Here is a 20,188-nt window from a genome sequence, read left to right as displayed (position 1 = left end):
TGTGTGTGTGTGTGTGTGTGTGTGTGTGTGTTGGTGCATTAAATTATATTAAAGTGAATCTGATAGAGCAGAATGCATTATATGATTTTTCTCTTTGCTGCTCAGCAGCCTCATCCAACCGTGGGACCCAGACTAAAAATAATTGCCTCAAATGATAAATGCTACAAAACTTCAAAAACAACTGGTGTTTTATTTTTATTTCTCTCTAAGCTTTTTTTCACATGTGTAATTATTCATGGCTTCAAATACCGTTGTTTTCACACAATTAAATGAAATGGAAGGAAAAAATAAAAATGCTCCCGGGCATGAAACTACATGGCAGAAGTAGCACTAAATGTGTTCCTATCAAAATGGAATGAGGGGAGGAAATAATTATGTAAACAGAAAATTAAACGCTTCATCTTGTAGAGGAAATGAAGGTTGAATCTCTCTCATCCACTCCAAATTCTCATTTCTCTTTCCATCAGCACCACCCTCACCCCACCCTCTCACTTTCTGGATCAGAATACATTAGTCTGAGTTTCACAGCTGTCTTCTCGCTGGTTGCAACATGGTTCCTTCTCTTATCATCTGTGATAGAAAAGGAAAATAGCACGAGTCAATTTTTCTGTTCTTCTTTGCACTGCGGCTCAGAGCCACTACTCAAATCCTCTCTGTTTAAAGTCTCTTTGTCTATATAAACCCATCCCGGGAATGAAACGGACCATTAACAAGATTAGCCCTCTCATTTTGCTGCTGACAAAGGTTCTGCAATAGGCTGTTGATCATTAGGCTTGCAGCGAGAACAATGCTGATCAATAATCTTTCGCCATACTCCGACTGAACTATTGGGGCCCATTTATTGTTCTCTGAGGYGTATGACATAATGGAAGCCTTTTTTATTTTCTCTTGAAGAGAAGTGTAATACAAAAGAATGGGGTGAAGGGTCGAGGAAAACAAAGAGTAAGTRAAGGTAGAGGGAGTCTTAACCCCWCATTTCTTTCTTACTCCCAGTCATTACAGGAGATCAGYTACAGTAAAAGGGGCTATAGAGGTGAAGACATTTCTTTCTTTGTCCATTCAGTCAACATGAAGGCATGAAGAAGAGTTGCTGGATGGTTTTTAGGGGTCTGGTATTTTTGAGATATAAAAAGGTACAATAAGCTTAAAAATGTGGTTAACACGTGACCTACTGTACATAGTGGTAAACCCCTAAAATCCARTTTGGTTGACAGTTTTCAAACAGCTATGCTGAATTCAATAAATTCAAGTGGCTCCAAAATGATGTTTTCAAACCAAGGCTGCAAGAAGGATAAGCAGATTAAAAATGATAAAAACCAGTATAAATACATAAATTCTGCATTTGATGTTTCATAAAATCTGCAGTAGTGTTAGTAGTCATTGAAGGGCAAAGCATTGCTGTGGTAGAAACATTGATTTAGCTCTTGTAACAAACAAAAAGTGAGGTAAAATCTCGAGCTAACCAATGGGAGAAATAAGCTGGCGCTGTTAGCCTGACTGATTGGTGAGTGTGTCTGGCCYTGCTGAGCTGCGTTAAGATTACTGAGACAGAAATGTAGCCAGAGAGAGAGAGCAAGGGAATCACTGTGCTGAGAGTGACTCTGAACATACATTTTAGTTTTGTTACAGGAGCCCATCAAGAAAAGGCTGATAGATTCAGTCTGCTGGTCTCCAACTAATTCGATCCACACAGGTGAGCATGAGTTTTGTCAATGTGGAGAAAATAAAAGAGAAAAAAATGATCAATCTATCGACATCAGTCATTAGCTACTAAAACAGCTAAATTACAGAAAATATAAATACTATTATTCCAACTATAATAGTTTTACATTGCTTTGAAACAATATATTATGTAGACAAATTATGTTTCTTTTTTTCTTTTGGTTTACAAAACATTTTATTGCTTTTGAATGTTACAGAAAAGGACAAAGGATATCGGGCCAAAAAAAATCCAACATGCTGAATTTCCCCAAATAAAGATCTGAGAAGTCCCAATGATTTCCCATCTGAGTAGATCACTCTTAACTCCCCACACACAGCAGGAAGATCTGTTAAAATTATCTTTAGAGCCGTCACGATAAACAGAGCATCCTTCAGATTGTCGGAAGGGTAAAAATCGGCACGATTATCCTTCCGTGTGAACCAGGCCATAGCTGAAGATATTTTGTTTTACATCTAAGGAACTTCCCCATTTTGAAATTGGAAAGTTCTAAGCTTTACGCTTGATGAAATGCAAGCTAGAACCACATTCAGATTAAGCTCACTCTCCTTCAAGTGGAGAGTTGTTGGGCTCACAGTTTGCTCATAACAGATGCTTTGGTCACATGCCTGAAGGTGTCAATAATAGGGAAAATGACCGGAATCTGTAACATTCTCCTGTATTTGAAGTTGTTCCCATTTGACATAAATTAATTCCTTCACGTCCTTTCAAACACCTTCGAAAAGGAGGTTTCAGAAATGTACGCATTTTTTAAGCATACAAAAAAATCTGCCCTACAGCATTTTTTTATTGAATATTGTATGTTTTAAAGCTTTTCGTGTCAAAGAAGAAAGGTCTCAGTGCACAGACAGAGCTTTTTACTGACAGTTTAAACTGARAGTGAACTCRTCAYYTGCTGCTGAGCAGCMGATGATGAGTTCAGACTCTGTTACTACGATGATCAAACCAGGCTCAGAGAAATACTCAATGAAAACTCAGATTTTTAGCTCATTTTAGGGTCTGAAACCATTACTGCAACTCAAAGTCCAGCCCTTTGGTAAATCACTGACCAGGCATCAGGATTTCATGACACTAACTTCTTTTTAACAAAAGTGTAACTTAGATCCATACATCCTATTTTTTTAAAAGAAATCATGTTTTTATAAACTGCAATTAAACTCTAATGCAGGGCAGATAATTTAGCAGTTTTTCTACAAGTTGCTTTGTGGTTTTCTCTGTGGAACAAACTGAGAAATGTGGGATGGTCTGCACTGAAAAGAGTGTTTTAAGTATCACATGGACATGTTTTTATTTTAGCATCTTACATTGTGAGGCTTTTTACTTTTATTTCAGAGCTTATTTGAGAAAAAAACATCCATTTGTGCTTTGCAAAGGAGACACCCTCCTGCCAGAAAAGAAAAAAATGTTTTTAATGTTGTTTATTTGGTTTCAGCCAAGTAAATTTTTACAAGTAACTTTCCCTGTACTTGAATTTTCATCAGGTTAATTTAACATGAGTATGTTGGTTTAATCATCTTTTCACCGTGTTGTATCATATTGTACCATATGTCAGTGTACACTATTGTACAGGCTGCTGGGTCCTCAAGCAGCAAGCCTCTAGCAAATATGTAGCRGGCCACACTTTTAAATCTAAACACGATATTTGCCACTAACGTCTAACTTGTAGTTGTCAAACCAAGTAACACTGACTGACATCACCTGAGGCCATTTATCAGCCTTTACACGGATCCCTCTGGAGCCAGCATGGATTTCTCTAAACCTCTGTACAATTTTGATATGAATAAGGCAGTCTCTTTGTGAAGCCTCAAACAAACTGCTCATTGAGACGGTCATGCCGGTAGCATTAACTGCTCCCCCTAGCCTTCAGGTTATCTGTAATAATGTGCTCACAAATGCTCCCAAGGCTGGCCAGCTATTATCCACTCAATAGTTTTTATGATTAAAAAATGATGGTAGAATAACCAGACAGTGAAATGTAAACAGATTTGAAGTGTTGTAAATGTAGCATACAGTGCGTATAAAAAGTACTCACTCAATATGGACGTTTTATGATTTTATGACCCTGTCATTCTAACGTGTTTTTAGACAACTTATGCTAATTTTGTTCCACATGTTGCTGTAAGATGAACAARTTAGAAGTAGGTTTTGAAAACKATGGCCAGACAATAWTTTTGGAAATGCTCAAAATTTTCASCTYATGCCAGCATGCTGCTGATAARTAAGGCATAAGTTACAGGGGTGCTACAGATAATTTATGCATCAGTTCACATAAGATATTRATTTCATATGTTCGTAAGTCCAACACCAGCAGGACAATTCTGAAGCGAACACACAACTGTTTTTAAAACCCTGAATACCGTCAAAGGTAAATGGTAAATGGACTGAACCTACAGAGCGCTTTATCAAGTCCCCCCGGACCCCAAAGCACTTTACACTTACAGACTGATGGTGGTAAGCTACATTGTAGCCACAGCTGCACTGGTTCACACTGACAGAGGTGGAGCTACCATGCACCGGCGCCACCGGACCATCTGACCACCATCAGTAGGCAAGGTGGGTGATGTGTATTGCCCATGGACACAACAACTGAAACAGCTGGAACGGGAGATCGAACCGGCAACCTTCCGGTTACGGGATGACTCCCTTACACACTCCTCTACAGCCTCGCCGCCAATAATGCATTTACATTATTCATAATGATTTTTATGTAGTATATTAATACAGGTAAACTATGCAAACAAAATCAACACATGGATCAGCTTACCCATGCTTTATAGCTGTAAAATCTGATGAAATGTGGCTCCAGCATTCAGACTGCTGTCACTTTGATAAATATCAGCTATGTATCTGATTCAGTACCACAAATGCAAAGATCTGGTTCGGATTTGAAAACAAGTGGATTTGTCATGTTCAGATTGTCATTAAAAACAACAACAACAACAACAACAACAACAACAACAACAACAGATCTGGGTTGCATTTGACTGGAGTGTGAACCTAGCCTTGCAGAATCCTCAAGCTTCAAGGCCTCTGGTGGAGGACCAAAGTTTGAAATGTATAGATATTCATATATTATGAAATAAAAGAAATAAGATTTCATTTTGGCATTCATGAAATTATTTATTTTTTAGTAAAGAAGACCCATTAAATGATTTATTTAAGACAATAATAAAAGCATGAAACATCCAAGAAGTTGAATAGTTTTAACAGGCACTGTTAAGTCCTGATTTACAGAAAATCAGATGTTCAGTCTTGTTTTTGCAGCTGTTCTCTAAATGTGCTTCAGATAATGGAGAAATTTAGTAAATGTGAAGAGCATTTAAGCAAATTGTCTTGACACTTGTCATCCATGATTCACTCAGTGAGGTTTAACAAGGGCAATGATTGGATGGGATTTTGTTTTAAGATCAAAATATACTGAATAAAATATTTTGAATAACTGGGCCTTCAAAACATTCATTAAGCTCAAATCATATATTTGGAATTAAGTTTGTGTGTTTTTTTTTAAAGAAACCAAGTTTAACACACTGTTTAGTTGATTAGGATGTTTTTCTCCCCAAGGTCACTTGTCACCTTTTTCAASCCGTTAATTACTCACCTTTAGAGCCACATTTTAGTCTGTATGTGATCGACACTACTCAGGACAAACTAATCACTTTTTTTTTAATTTAGTGACATTAACAGTGACAGGCTGAAGAGTTGCACTCACATACTAACTAATTTCTTATACCTGAGAGGCCAGTGGTGATGTATGAGCAGAATGAGGTGGGAGGCACTGGTCGTTTGGCCAGAGAGTAGAAATCTCTCAGAGGGAGGGTAAACTAGACAGATTTCTCAAACTCCCTGCTCACATAATACTAATTGGTCAGCACAGAATAGGCATGGCCCAACCAAACAATATTGGATTTTTTTTTACTTGACTTGTGAAGCATTGTTGAGAAAACATACTTCTTTAAACAGCCCTCTATGGCAGCATTTTAGTGTCAACAGTCAAAATCCACTCTCATGCATTCCGAAGGCATTTACATAATTGTGTTTTTAAAATATATTACAGCAGAAGTGGAGTCCTATCATGAAATTGGAGACTTTTAAACCCAGCAATGCAGGTTGACAATAGCTAAAATAATTAATTTATCTTTTGAAGACATTTATTAGTCATTTAGAAACTGATTTTCAATGCACCACACCATTTCATAGTTTTTCTTTTTAAGTATTGATTCTTAWAATCTATTGTTTGACTATTATGTCTTGATTAAAATAGCTTTAGTTACATGCCTAAAACACCATGACAACACATAGATAAACTGTTAATAAAACATAAGGAAAGGATTTCTGTTCGAGTGTCTGTGATTCAGCCGTAGGCCTGTAGTGGGCGTACCAGACACTGAAGAACATGGTGAATAGACCTGCACTTCCGGTTTTCCGGCAGCGATGATTTCTTGCCTAAACCGACAGCATTAAATCCCCGTTCAGACTCCAGTAACTGGTGTTGTATGGTCATTCTCTTCACATTTTAATCTATTCAACATTCATGTGGTTTTGTCACGATTTCAGTTAACGAACACTCAGTTTTCTAACACATTAATTAAACAACAAAACCATTAATAATTTGGGTTTAGCTCCAGTATCAATGCTTGTAACTGCGTTTTTCTTTTTACATTCATTGCAAAAACATTTCTTCAGCTAAGCTGCTCAACTTATATCTTTTGTTCTGTGATAAATTGTAAAAAAACAAAAAACAAAAAGAAACCCCACATTTTACCCCCCGTAAAATAAAAAATAACTATGCCATCTTTGGTTTGCTGTTTAATTTGTTGATGGCTCAATTAATTCTGGGATACAGTCAGCTGCGTAGGGTACTAWGATGCAGCAGACATTTTCGGGGTTTTGTCGACCGCATGAGTAGGTGTCTACGAATTAGGACAGCCAACAGTGCGGGGCAGTAGCGTAAGCTGACGACGTCGACTGTAACCCATTAATTGGGTAAAAAAATAAACATGGGTGTAAAAGTCTCCTAGATGATGATAGGGCCACCACCTACTGATATACAGTGCGGGGCAGTAGCGTAAGCTGACGACGTCGACTGTAACCCATTAATTGGGTAAAAAAATAAACATGGGTGTAAAAGTCTCCTTAATCATNGTATTGATTCTTATAATCTATTGTTTGACTATTATGTCTTGATTAAAATAGCTTTAGTTACATGCCTAAAACACCATGACAACACATAGATAAACCGTTAATGAAACATAAGGAAAGGATTTCTGTTCGAGTGTCTACAATTCAGCCATAGGCCTGTAGTGGGCGTACCAGGCACTGAAGAACATGGTGAATAGACCTGCACTTCCGGTTTTCCGGCAGCGATGATTTCTTGCCTGAACTGACAGCATTAAATCCCCGTTCAGACTCCAGTAACTGGTGTTGTATGGTCATTCTCTTCACATTTTAATCTATTCAACATGCATGTGGTTTTGTCACGATTTCAGTTAACGAACACTCAATTTTCTTACACTTTAATTAAACAACAAAACCATTAATAATTTGGGTTTCGCTCCAGTATCAATACTTGTAAATGCATTTTTCTTTTTACATTTCATTGCAACAAACATTTCTTCTGCTAAGCTGCTCAACTTATATCCTTCGTTCTGTGATAAATTTCAAAACACCGTTGTAAAAGAAAAAAAAAAACAAACAAAAAGAAACCCCATTTTACCCCCCATAAAATAAAAAATAACTATGCCATCTTTGTTTTGCTGTTTAATTTGTTGACGGCTCAATTAATTCTGGGATACAGTCAGCTGCGTAGGGTACTAAGATGCAGCAGACATTTTCGGGGTTTTGTTGACCGCATGAGTAGGTGTCTACGAATTAGGACAGCCTACAGTGCGGGGCAGTAGCGTAAGCTGACGACATCGACTGTAACCCATTAATTGGGTAAAAAATAAATAAACATGGGTGTAAAAGTCTCCTTAATCATGATAGGGCCACCATCTACTGATATACAGTGTGAATCAAAATGGTTTTATGTGATGTTGCTWATTTTCTTTTTACCCAACTTTGTTTTTCTAAGAAAACTTAAAACAATCTGTTCACTTTTACTTCTTGTTTCTTTTTGCAACATATTTAATATATTAAATATTTRTTTGATTTTTCATAATTCCTCTATCCATCTTCTGTGTTGTTCATACTTCTGGCATACTAAAATGATGTGGTCTACGGTTTCTTCTTGTCCGCAGTGCTTACATCAACCTGTGTTATGATTTTGGATTTTGTGTAATGTGTTTTATCAGTGCAGTGTGTCCAAATCTAGGTCTGCTTATTAATCTTTCTTCTCTTCTCATTTATTCCTCTTGTCTGAACCCTGCAATACCAGCTTCTTTGTTGTCTTCTTCCCACTGTATTTCAATGCAGAACTTACAGAAAGACAGGGAACATAAGAGGACACTAACGAGGCAGAAACGACCAACACCTGGGGAGAGACAACGAGGATCAAGGGAGAGTGGGCGGGGCAGGAGCAGGAACTGGCAAAACTATTTAGGCAACACACAAGAAACAGAGCTCCCTAAAGAAATGTATTTTATTTTAAGGCAGTTTGTTTATTTATTTGAGTTATTTTATTTCCCGTCTATTCCATATTTCCAGTCAAGTTGATGGTGGTAATGCAATTGAAACGAGTTTGACAACTGCTAATAAGAAATCAAAAGAAGAAACACAACTCAAACATAAATATATGAAAGGAGAGGAAAATAAAACAAATCAAGAAGAAAAAAATACTAAAAGATCAATTCAAGGAAGAGATAATTGCAGATTATAAACCCTTTAACCACAATAAATATGTATTTGAATTTTGATCTTAGATTTTATATTCCAATCATTGTTTGACTTGTTCAGTTTTCATTCTAGATTTTACATATTCTAAATTACTCTCATTAAAAAATGACTTTAATTTGTATATTTTCCCCCATAATATGAYTGTATCAGTATGCATGCATGGTGAGCCTGGAGAAAACCCAGGGCCTTAAACTGTKTGGAAGGCACTTTATAAATTACATTGATCTCTCAGTAGACCTGCATCCTGCCTGACACCCTTTCTAATACCTTTTCCTGCAGATACACAAAGCAAATGACACTTTGTCCTATCGTTTTATGTTTCCATAATTGTGTTTTTGTTCTGTTTTACTGCCTTCACCTTCACACAGTAATGTGCACCTGGTACAGCTTTCTCTTTCACTAATTTATCATAAGACTGAAGTTATTTGTTTTGCTTGGTTGTTACCTGTCATAATAAATAAGAAGTCTTATTGAGGAAATTGTGATCGAGAAGGCATTGTGTGATTGGCTGGGAACCAGGATGGTGTAATTTTCCACCATAAAAACCTTGACTATGTATTTTTATATGTATTTGTATTGATTTTTTTCCCCTTTTTGTTAACTAAGCTTTAAAATATAAACCAGATAGTTTTTTTTTTTTTTTTTTTTGGGATGAGACAGAGCAGCTGGAACGATCTATGTCCTGCTTTTCTGCATTGGTGACCAGGTGCCTCTTATCAAAACTATTCTGTATTTCAAGAGATCTCTTGACTGTAGTAGTGTTGACATGTAAAGTGTGTTTTCTCTCTTTTTTTAGACTGACTCGAGTGTGCTGTTAATTCTCAGGTGAATGAGGGAGTCGAGCTCCCTGGCTTACACTCCTCTTCTGGCAGTTCTGATGATGGACTTCAGTGAGATTTGTTTCGTGCCAGAGACCTGGAGCTGTGATGCTCCTGAAGCAGTCAAAACTCTAATGAGTCTCCTCAGAATGTAAGGCCCTACTTGGATTGTTATTGACTGACTTGCTTTTTTTACATCYGTTGCAACTATCCCACTGGTACTGTCATTTGTTAGACAGATAAAAGTGCTTTGGTGCAAGCTTAGTATATCTACATTAGATTGCACAGACTACCTGAGATAATGTGCACAAATGCATGCATACCTCTTAYGATCAAAAGGCATTTAGAAGCCTTCAGAACCACACATGGATGTGGATTCATAATGCAACCAATTTGTCAGAGGACTACAACAAAGAAATAAGTACAGGCTTCTAGTAACATACACATGTGCAACTAAATTTCCAGTTTAATCTGCAAAAGCAGCAGAGATTCAAACTAAAGAGCTTTTTAACGTAGCTTCATTAAACATCAGAACACTTTTTCTTTACAATATACTGTTTAACACAGCTTATTGGTCACCCTGTATAACTGGTTCAGACCAAAGTCCAGGATTTGAGACATGGTGGAATTAATCAGTGGCTGTCAAAATATACTCTATACTGATTTGGGCTTGGAAACCAGTAGGTTTATTTTATTTATTTATTTATTTTTTTGTAGTGAAATTTCACCTTCTTTTTACACTGTGACTATTTTACAAAAATACGACATAATGAATAAATGTACAGAAAAAATGTGCTTTGCATGTGCAAATCACATATTTTCAAACATGAAAATGTGTTAATTGACACATGTGGACATGAAACAAAAAAAAACAACAGAAACTTAAGGAAAAATCATAATTACCCCCTGTGAAAACATAAAACCTACATGTTAAACATTTTGATTATGTTTCCTGCTCACGTGATTCTGAAACATAAAATAATGGTGTTATGATGTTTTTTTTAGGGTAATTTTGATCCCCCCCCCCCTTTTTAGCTTTTTTCTAGCAGTGGTGTTTAATATCATTCTCACTCACACTTAGGCAAATGTTAAAGTCATCAATGAACCTAACGTGCATGTTTTTGATGTGTGGATGGAAACTGGAGTACCCAATGAAAACTTATAAGTGGGCAAATGTGAAAACTCCACACAAAAAGGTCCCAGCTTGGAGAAACAAATGCAACAAATCTACTCTAACCACTAGCAGTGAAACAGTAAGTCAGTGAATATTAATAATACAAGACTACTGATCAGATTGTCTATAACTGTATTTAGAAGATTGATACGCATTGTGTCTCTTCCATTAATCCTTGTCTCCTGTCTACCTTATCAGAACTTAGTGTCAAACTTCTATTAAAAACCTCTAAKAAAATGTTTTAAACCCGTTTTTAAGTCCTTTTATTTTTTTGTAGCACAAACGATAACTGCTTTGGCATTTTTAAATATCTTCGAAATTTGTGCTWTTTACCACCTCTTTTCTTTTCTTTTCACAGTTTGTTTACAGCAAAAAAAAAAGAAAAAAAAATCAGTGGTCAAAATTTCTCTCTGGGAGAGGTACAAGGAAAGTGAGATGATGCAGAGGTGTTGAATGTCAGATTTGGTGGACCATATTCAGTTTTCATTTTATTAGTCTAAATCATTAGGCAGAGAAATGAGCAAAGAATATATAGATGTACAAATTTGAAGAGTTGTATCATAGGGTTTTATAAAAAACCTACTCTTAACACTGGCAAATAGAGACATACTTTCATGGGTACAAATGCATGTATGCACATACACACTACATAAAGAAAATTGGGAACATTTTGAAAGTAAATCATTGCAGTTTACTTTAATATACACAGCAAAAATGTATTTGTCATATAAATGAAATACTTTGCATGTAAAAATGTAGTCTCCACACACAACCTCTTCCCAAACCCAGCTAACGAGGTGCTAACTTGGTTCAGCATTGTGGCAGTATGACAACGGGGAACCTGGAGAACAATGTKGCAGGAGGAGCTGCACATGTGCGAAAACAGGCTGGAACTGGTCTAGAATCAATTTTCATCATCTCTGCTGCAGCTGCCGCCTGGTTAGGTGATTTAAAAGGTGGACTGAACCGTGTCGTTACGGAGGCTGGAATGAGTTACGTTYGGTTGTGAAGAAAGGGGTGTCGGGTGTTCATGTGGTTGGAAGGCTGCTCCCGGGGCAGAAACTTACCCCTGCAGATGGTGCCATTGCCCACGTATCCTGGCTTGCAGGTACACAGGTGTCCTCTGATGGTGTTGGTGCAGATGGCATTCTCATCGCACACATTTTGGCCACTCGCACACTCGTCATGCTCTGTGGGAGGAGAGAATAACTGTGAATATGTGTGCCTTTGATGTGTAAAAGATGAAGTTGTTTTGTTTACAACAGAGAAGCAACAGACATTTTACTCTGAATGGAAGTCAAGCCGCTACTTGGCTGAGAACGTAAAGCCATGGCAGATTTTATTCTGACAACAGTTGTCTTTTTTGGATAGCCATGTTTCCAAACATTTTTTTCTTCCAGCTTGGCTGGCTTACAATGGAATTGGAGTGCATGTTGATTTGTGAGAGAAWTTTTCAATGTTAAAAGCTCTGCTGCTTTTTCTGGCATTCTTTCACTTAAAACCCGTCATTAGCAGCAGAGGCATAAGTAGCAACACCTGATGTCTACCAGGTGTGCCAACAGACTAAGTGGTTAGAAAGAAACACAATTAGACATCTGATTTAAGGTTGGACACTGCAGAATTGAGAAAATGGATCAGCATGGTATCTAGTTTTTTAGTATTTTCTTTCTTTTACTATGAGATATTTTCCTTCCAAGGTTGATTTAATCAATTTTTCATCTGGAAAAAAAAAACTTGTCTTGTCAGCAGATTATTATGATCCCCGCATGCAAGCGGGAGTCATATTGTTTTCGTACTGTTTATTTATCAATTTTTTTACTTTTTTCTCCAGAGATTTTTGGTCAACCRTAGCACAAAAACGGCTGCACCGATCAACATGAAATTTGGCAGGGCTGTAGATGAGTCTGCCCTACACTGCGCCAGCCAACGGTTTGACAATAGACCCCATATTTGAGGAGGGGGCTCCTTTCAAAGTGGGGGTGTCAGAACATGCAAAATTGCTTATAACTCAGAAAGTGTTCAACAAAGAAGCTTCAGATTTCTTTTGTTTAGCTCTGATGAAGCTCTATCCATCAGGCCCACCAATCAGTGCCCCCCACCCCCTGAAACCCCCAACTTATCTGAAAAAGGGGTGTGTAGACTTACAAAAAGGGTTATTGCTCAAAAACTATTAAACATAGGAGCTTCTGATGTCTTTTCTTGTTTAGATCTGATGAGGGGCTATCCATCAGGTCAACCAATGCCCCCCCCACCAAAAAAAAAAGACCCCCATACAAACCAGTACAATTTTGGGACGCACCTATAGCATGAAATTTATTAGGAATAAAAACTTCTGAGTACTGGTGCATTTCTGCATGCGGGGGTCATTATGTTACCGCAATGCGGTATAGAGTTTTATGTAAGGTTGATTGGATGCAACCATGATCTGATTGCATTCTATTCATACCATAAAATAAATGATAAAATATATTAACAAATTTCCCTCCATGTGAAATCTTTGTGGTAAAACTGTGAYGAAAATCTGTTCAGTGGAACATCTTCCAAAAGCACTATGTTGGAAGAGCTAAGCTGATTATATTCAATTGTTTTTAAAGTAATACTGTGTAAAAAAATCTCTTTCCTTCTCATTTGTAATTAAAAGCATGGCATTCCTTGGCAAAATGTATATCAACGTATGCCTTTCATGGCARAGTTTTARACTGAGATTGTTTTATGCTGAGAAATGATGGAGTTGTAACATTTACAAATAGAATTCACATTTGCACCAAATTTTAACACAATATCTGTAAACTGGGTTGTCACCCGTCCTTTAAAATAGGGAAATGTTCTTTATTTGGCCAATGAATGTTGCATCCCGTATTGAACCAATACAGGACACGATTTGCTGCATATTTTTGTAATGTCCTTTCCAAGCCAAAAAAAAAAAATGCTACTTCCTGTTGTCAGGGGCAGGGCTTTGATGATGTCATAAGACCACATAGTACGCAACATGGATGACTCATATCAGGTGTGGTGTATTTTAGCTTTTTTATGTGACAGTTGCAGCTTTCTGAAATTGTAACGGATGGAGCTACGGACAGATGGAGAGAATTTATAAGTTCCTAACTACAACATWATTTGATTACTAATGATTTAGCCTAATGATCTATTTTTTATTATTAAACTGTGATTTGGTTGAAGTACAGTCTGATTTGAGTGATGTTACAGTTGACTCAAATAGAATGTGCTCTCTCTTATACTTAGTTAATACATGCGCCCCAATTACACTGAGCACACAAATATTTTTCTCATCAGCTGACAGGAAGTGTGTGTGAGAATCTGGTGTTGTTGACTGGGAGCCCCACCCCCCCCAACCCCCATGCACCCTAATCTGACCTTCAGGAGATCAGATTAAATGAATTGAGATAGGCAGAGGTGGGGGGAGGAGCTTCTAGTAGGCCACATGGGGATAGTGGGTGGGCACAAAGCTGTAATCAGTTGTTTGGGAACAGAAGAAGTGTTTTCGGGCAGCAGACAATAAGAATTTACCATCTGCCTTAATGTCCGCGGGTACATGCGGCACGGTGGCTCAGTGGTTAGCACTGACAACTCACAACAAGAAGGTCCTGGGTTCGATCCCCGGTTCGGACCTGGGGTCTTTCTGTGTGGAGTTTGCATGTTCTCCTCGTGYTTGTGTGGGTTTTCTCTGGGTACTCCGGTTTCTCCCACCCCTAAAACCACATACAATATAGGCTTCAAACTCAGGCCTCCCTTGAAAAAGAGATCTGAAATCTCAACGGGACTTGCCTGGTTAAATAATGGTAAATAAATAAAATAAATAAAAAAATACATCTCAAGGTGGTGAATCCAATCAGAATAGTGTGGACAATCCTGCCGACCCGAGCTCTCAGATTCTCCAAGCTCAATTCCATCTGGCCAGCAAAGTCCAGGAACCACAGCCGGCCCGCGACCCACAGCAGAACCGCTTGCAGACCTTGTCCCATCTCGCTCAAGGCAAAAGTCTCAGTGCTGATAGTACGCAATCCTTCATATTGGTCAGACAGCCAGGAAATGGCCTGAATAGCCACCAACGTTGTTTTGTAGAACACCAGGAGACCACCAAGCCAGTCTGTGGAATCCAGTGATCAGAATCCAAATATAAATCCAGCTAATTGAACAGAGGCCCCACCTTTGAAATGTTCTCCCATGGAAAAGAATTTGTTCCAAAAATTAATTAATTAATTAATTAATTAATTTCATTTCCTTGTAGAAAATTTCCAATTATTTAAATGGGTTGCATTGATTCTTTGAACTGATGAATGCTTCTACAATAAAAAAAACAATGCAAAGGTTAGCAAAATATATATGTATCCAGAGTTCTAATATAAAAAGTTGACTGAATAAAAAGTTTAAGTATGTGTATATATCTTATAGTCTGAAGGCCAATGGCTGATATTCCACTTTTTATGAAATACAATTTGCTCAAGGCCAAAACAGGTGGGTTCAATATAGCTGTGACTAATTACCACAAAAGCCAATTTAGTAAACAGTAATTCTTCATTCTGCTCTTGAAGAATAAGAAATACTCATACATAGCTTTTTTTTAACTAAAGTTGTTTTGCTTACTGAACAGATTGTAAAATAAAGCTGACATTTAAAGTTTTTAAAGGTTGACCATGCAGTGCCTGTTTTAAACCCTTGCAGGTTCTGTAAGCTAGGCTACATTTAACAAATACTGTAATAATGTGTATATCTAACATTTGTATATTATCTGATTTGTTTTGTATCAGTATTATCTAATTACAATGTTGTCTGAAATACATTTAACTCAAACCCTTGTACACATTTGGAACATGAGATTCCTTCACAGAATTGTTTGTGACTAAATATCACTGTAACAGTGATTCTCACACCAAGAAGGGGAGCAGGGACAGGGAGGCTGTGAAACCACCCCTCTATTCATTTAATTTAAACATTCAGACATAAAACATTACAAGCGGAACACATCTTAGGCTTTGTTGCAACTCTGACTGTTTTTGTGATGAATCAGAGAAAACAGGACAAACACCAGATGGTGTGGAGAGTGRATCCACTCCTTACTTACTACAGCATGAAGTTACGGACAAAAATCTGCTGCTTTAAACAAATTATCTTGCTGTTGGGGTTACAGTTAATAAAAAAAGGATTTCTAAAGAAGTTGTGTTTCTGGAAAATGATCATTTAAAAGTAATAGAATTTACAGTATGTTGATCATCGGAGGTGAAAAATAATTTTCAGAAACAAGTTCTGTGACAAAAAAAACAAACAAACATTGTGATAAAATGACATCACTCATCAATAATGAAGAAACTCAATATTTCTGCCAAATACCTGTTAATACTGTTGATTTTGGAACAGACTGAACTTTAATAATATRAAAAGTACAGGCGAGATAAATGTAGTGCACTGTGAGAAGGTATAAACTCATATTTGTTTAGTTTTTCAGCACTGATTAAACTTGAGTGTTATAGTTTTTAAAAGGTTATTACACTTATTAATTTTATTTCTTAATATTTAAAGTGATGGAGCAGTCTGTTTTTTATTCATCCAGCAAAGTTTGTTATTTGTTTTTCTTCTTAGGATTATAAAACACTGAAGATGTAAAATGTCACAAAAGAAGGTCACCTGTTTGACACAAGAAATGTTACAAATTGTGTAAAAAAATATATTTTTAATCCTACCGTAAATCATTGCCAAAAACTAAAAGAAACAAACTAAAAAAATATCTGCAGTAATGATAGAAAACTTTTATTAGCAGAGCAAACTGTAAGTCTCTCATAAAATCTTTTTTTAGGTCTTTGCAAAAAATTATTTTACTGTTAATAATTTTTTCTTCCAATTACTAAAATACAATGAKCAAGATTAAAAGGTTGTGTTTCTCATTTTGGCATCAAGTTCTTGTTAAGTCTTGGGTTGTAAATCCATCACACTTGTTTCCTCTCTATAAAAGCCTAAATCTCTTCCTGACAAGCAGGATATTTGGTTCGGCACAAGCAAAGATAATCAAACGAGACCCTCTGGTGCTCCATAAGTCAGGAAACCTTTATGGGAAATCATTGTGGTTTCAGCAGTTACAATGATGAATGTGTGTTAGCAGCTTTGTTTAAGTGTCTTTATTAGTTTGTAGTGTGACAAAAATAGTTAGCATAGATTTTGTTAGCAAATATGGTAACTTAAAAGAGCAATGCTCAATTGTATTTTTTCTTTTCACTGTAAGAAGCCCATCATTTGTCACATCTCCRTTTATGATGCTGACATACTAAGTACCTTTAAGAAGGGAATAAGTGTGACTGAGAAGTTTCTGGCTGGGATCTTATATTTTCTGGACTAACTGAGACATTTCTGCCTCCCCCTAATTTCTCACAGCCACTTCTGTCAACAGCATCTTCTCCAACGTCCTATAATCACCATAAGTCCTGAAGAAGATTGTTTTCAGGTTTGACCTCAAGCTGCTGCCACGCCGTTTAATTTACAATGCTCTATTAAAGAAAAAAAAAAAGGGCAGCAACTGATGTGGTGTTTACACAAGCTCCTTCCAYCAGCACACAGTAATAATTATGGATCTTTGTTGTTCATAAATATGAGGTTAATTGATTTATGGCATCATGTTTATTGATTCAGGGCTCACCGCTGAGCCCATCAAAGTGATTAAGATGCAGTTAATTCGTCTTCAATTAGAATCCAACATGAGTTTAGAAGATTATAAACAATGCATTAAAGAGAGCTGTTTGATGATGCCGTGATGAGGMTTTAAAACACAGCTGCACTGCTTATGTATCCTTCATTTCAAAACACCAGTTGTGTGAAAGTCCCAGTCAGAATGTGGRCGACAGTAGCGCACACACACACATACACACACCTCATCAATATACAAACACTTTGGTGGGAGTCATGACTAATACATTCATCTTAATTAATGAGTGGTGCTCATGAAACCCTAAAGCGACTGGGAGAAATTATTTAGCTCTCTCGGCCCGTAGATTTCCTCCCCGTGTTGAGCTGTTAAGTCAAGGCGGGATGTGAAACAGTTTACAGGGGTAGGAAATGCAGTCTTCTTTTCTGCTGTAACCTGATTAAACATTCAGTATGCTAATGGCTGCAAGCTGATGAAGAGGAGAGTTACATAAAACACTGACGGGCAAGGATGCTTTTTAATGCTGCTTAATGTCTGCAGGCCAAGCTGAAATTATAGAGTGGGTGAAAACCAACAGATGGACCGGCTGAATTGATGAACAATAAGCATGTGTGTGTGTGTGTGTGTGTGTGTGTGTGTGTGTGTGTGTGTGTGTGTGTGTGTGCGTGTGTGTGTGTGTGTGTGTGTGTGTACAAAGCAAAAATAATGTGGAAAGGCACGAAATTGTACAGCACACTTAAGGGTAGAGTGTTTAGCTGCAGGAAAGATTGGTTTAAAACAAAACTCCAGCTGTTTTTTTATTTTTTAAATTTTTTAACTTAATATCTGCTTTGTCTGTCGGATATACTGTAAACAAAACGTTCATGATAAGAATCACTTAATTCTGGTAACACAAAGCTATTTTTTTAAATTGTGTTGAGACTGATGCAATTTTCATGATAAATCCACACAAACAGACACAATACTTTGGGTAATGTGTTACTAATTCATGAGTGTGGTATTTCTACCCATTTGACTCATAGTATTGTGTGTGTGACAGTAGATGTCTTCAATGCTTCAGCAAAAAATAAAAAATTAAAAAAGTGCACTTATTTAAAGTAGGAATGTCAGGAAATCAGTGTGCACTGATCTATAAACGACTAAGCAATGGCAATACTTGTTATCAGCCTTTGCTTTGTCAATAAAACTCTGCAGCTATTTGAGGGCTGCGGGTCAGATCTGTCACTGCAGTGTCATGGCTAATGACCATCCACTGGGTTGAACTTTTTAAACTACCTCAGGCTGCAACAGGGACTATAAAGGCCTGCAGAGTTTGGGGCTTTGAGGTCCCCCTCATAGTGAGAACTGTAAAAGTCAATGTGACTGAGATGTTGTGTAGATCAGTGCCTCCGTAACTGTTTTCCTCAAAGCCCTAACTAAGCCTCAAAGAAAACCACTAGCATAATGCTAATCTCTCCAGAACACTCATGCACAGGGCTCTCAAGTTTTAATCTGAGCTTGGAGAAAGATTTTGAGTGACTGACCACTGTCGTCAACTCCTCAGTAAGAAAAGCTGCTAAATGACATCATCCCAGAATTTGCATATGTGCCAAAAATTGTTATCTAAGTAATGTAAGTAATCAGTTTTGAAAAGAAAAAAAGTGTGTAAAAACACAAATCAACTTAGTAAAACAATTTCATGACTTTAATTATTTCTTTAAATCCACACTACATAGGTATATTTTATGAGAAGGTTAAATTTAATCAACAGACTGTTAGATGTCACAGAAGCAAACAGGGTGGACAGGGTATAGTGAGGCTGTGAGTCAAATGGTGCTGGGTCCAGAGATTAAGGGGAAAGTCCTTTGGTCCACTTGTTTGGTCCAGACCAAATAGTAGACTTTAATTTATTTTCCTTTAGTGGGGTTTGCATTCACATTATGTTTTTGACAAGTGGACTATAATTTATAAACAAAGTCACGCAGGTGACGGTCATTGCTCCCATTGAACAGAAATGACGGGGACGGGACAGAACACAACTGACTAGTAAGAATATCAAGAGCAGCTCATTTAGTGCTGGTTTTACAATGATTTACTTCTAAAGGAGACAAGATGCTCCCTGGCCCACAATAACTCATTCAGTCCAAGGCCCTTCTGTATTCACACCATAAGCAAACTGAGACCAACTCAAAAATGGGTCTCGGTCCAGTTGTTTAATCTGAACCAGGGTTYGCATGAGTGTATTCACACTTGCATAACAGRTCCAAACCAAAGGGGGGAAAGAACTCTGTTCCATTTAAAGAGAAAACAAACAAACAAACAAAAAAAGATAAAAGAAAATCATAGTAAAAATCACATCTTGGGTTGTTGCGTTAGACTTCGTAAGTGGATTGGTAGTAGCTGAGAGTACTGCGGGGTTTGTTTAAAATTAATAATTTAATTTGATATTGCAGTAACAAACAACTTACCACACTGGGCAGTATATTTAACTGTAAATATATTTTTGTAAAGTCACTTCCAGTTTTGGCTAGAGATGTGAATTTCATGAACGTTCCGAATCTTTTAACCGGCTGCTTACAATGGATGATAGAAACATTGGGCAGTGAAGATTCTTTTGTAGTTTCTTTTTTTTTCATTCCTTGTAAAATCTTTATTTTTTCCTCCTTAACCAAAGAGCCAATCGCTCCTGCACAGAAAACAAGCAAAGTGGTGGGGTACAGCAGCTCAGGGGGAAAGGGGTGGGGGTGGGGGGTTCAGCCTAACAAAACACATCCACCCACGTGACATGATGACGCCATCACGCACCCCGTACRTAATGGCATATTTTCTTGCTCGTTCAAAATCAGACAGTTCTTTTAAATGACTCCTCAAGATCTGTATCCCTTCAATGGGCTCATCTGTAGTTTTGGCAATGTTACTTCGTGTTTCACACAAGGTCCTTCAAAACAAAACAAAACAAAACAAAACAAAAATAACAAACTAAAGAGCCCCTTAGTGGAATGGAGGGAGTCAAC

At 37.3% G+C, this 20,188-nt stretch overlaps 1 protein-coding gene across 1 annotated transcript in view; it reads right to left on the bottom strand.

Moving 5' to 3' along the window:
* The window catches only part of LOC106519093 (protein kinase C-binding protein NELL1), a gene marked incomplete in the record, with an annotated part of 155,797 nt that overhangs the window by 75,703 nt on the left and 59,906 nt on the right, over positions 1-20,188 (bottom strand). Inside the window, 1 exon segment of the mRNA XM_014010621.1 lies at positions 11,611-11,733. Coding sequence (XP_013866075.1) covers positions 11,611-11,733 — 123 coding nt within the window.

Source organism: Austrofundulus limnaeus, unplaced genomic scaffold, assembly GCF_001266775.1.
Source record: "Austrofundulus limnaeus strain Quisiro unplaced genomic scaffold, Austrofundulus_limnaeus-1.0 Scaffold71, whole genome shotgun sequence".
NCBI classification, from domain to species: domain Eukaryota; kingdom Metazoa; phylum Chordata; class Actinopteri; order Cyprinodontiformes; family Rivulidae; genus Austrofundulus; species Austrofundulus limnaeus.
The sequence above is the reverse complement of the archived record's forward strand: the minus strand, read 5'-3'. Positions and strand labels throughout refer to the sequence as shown.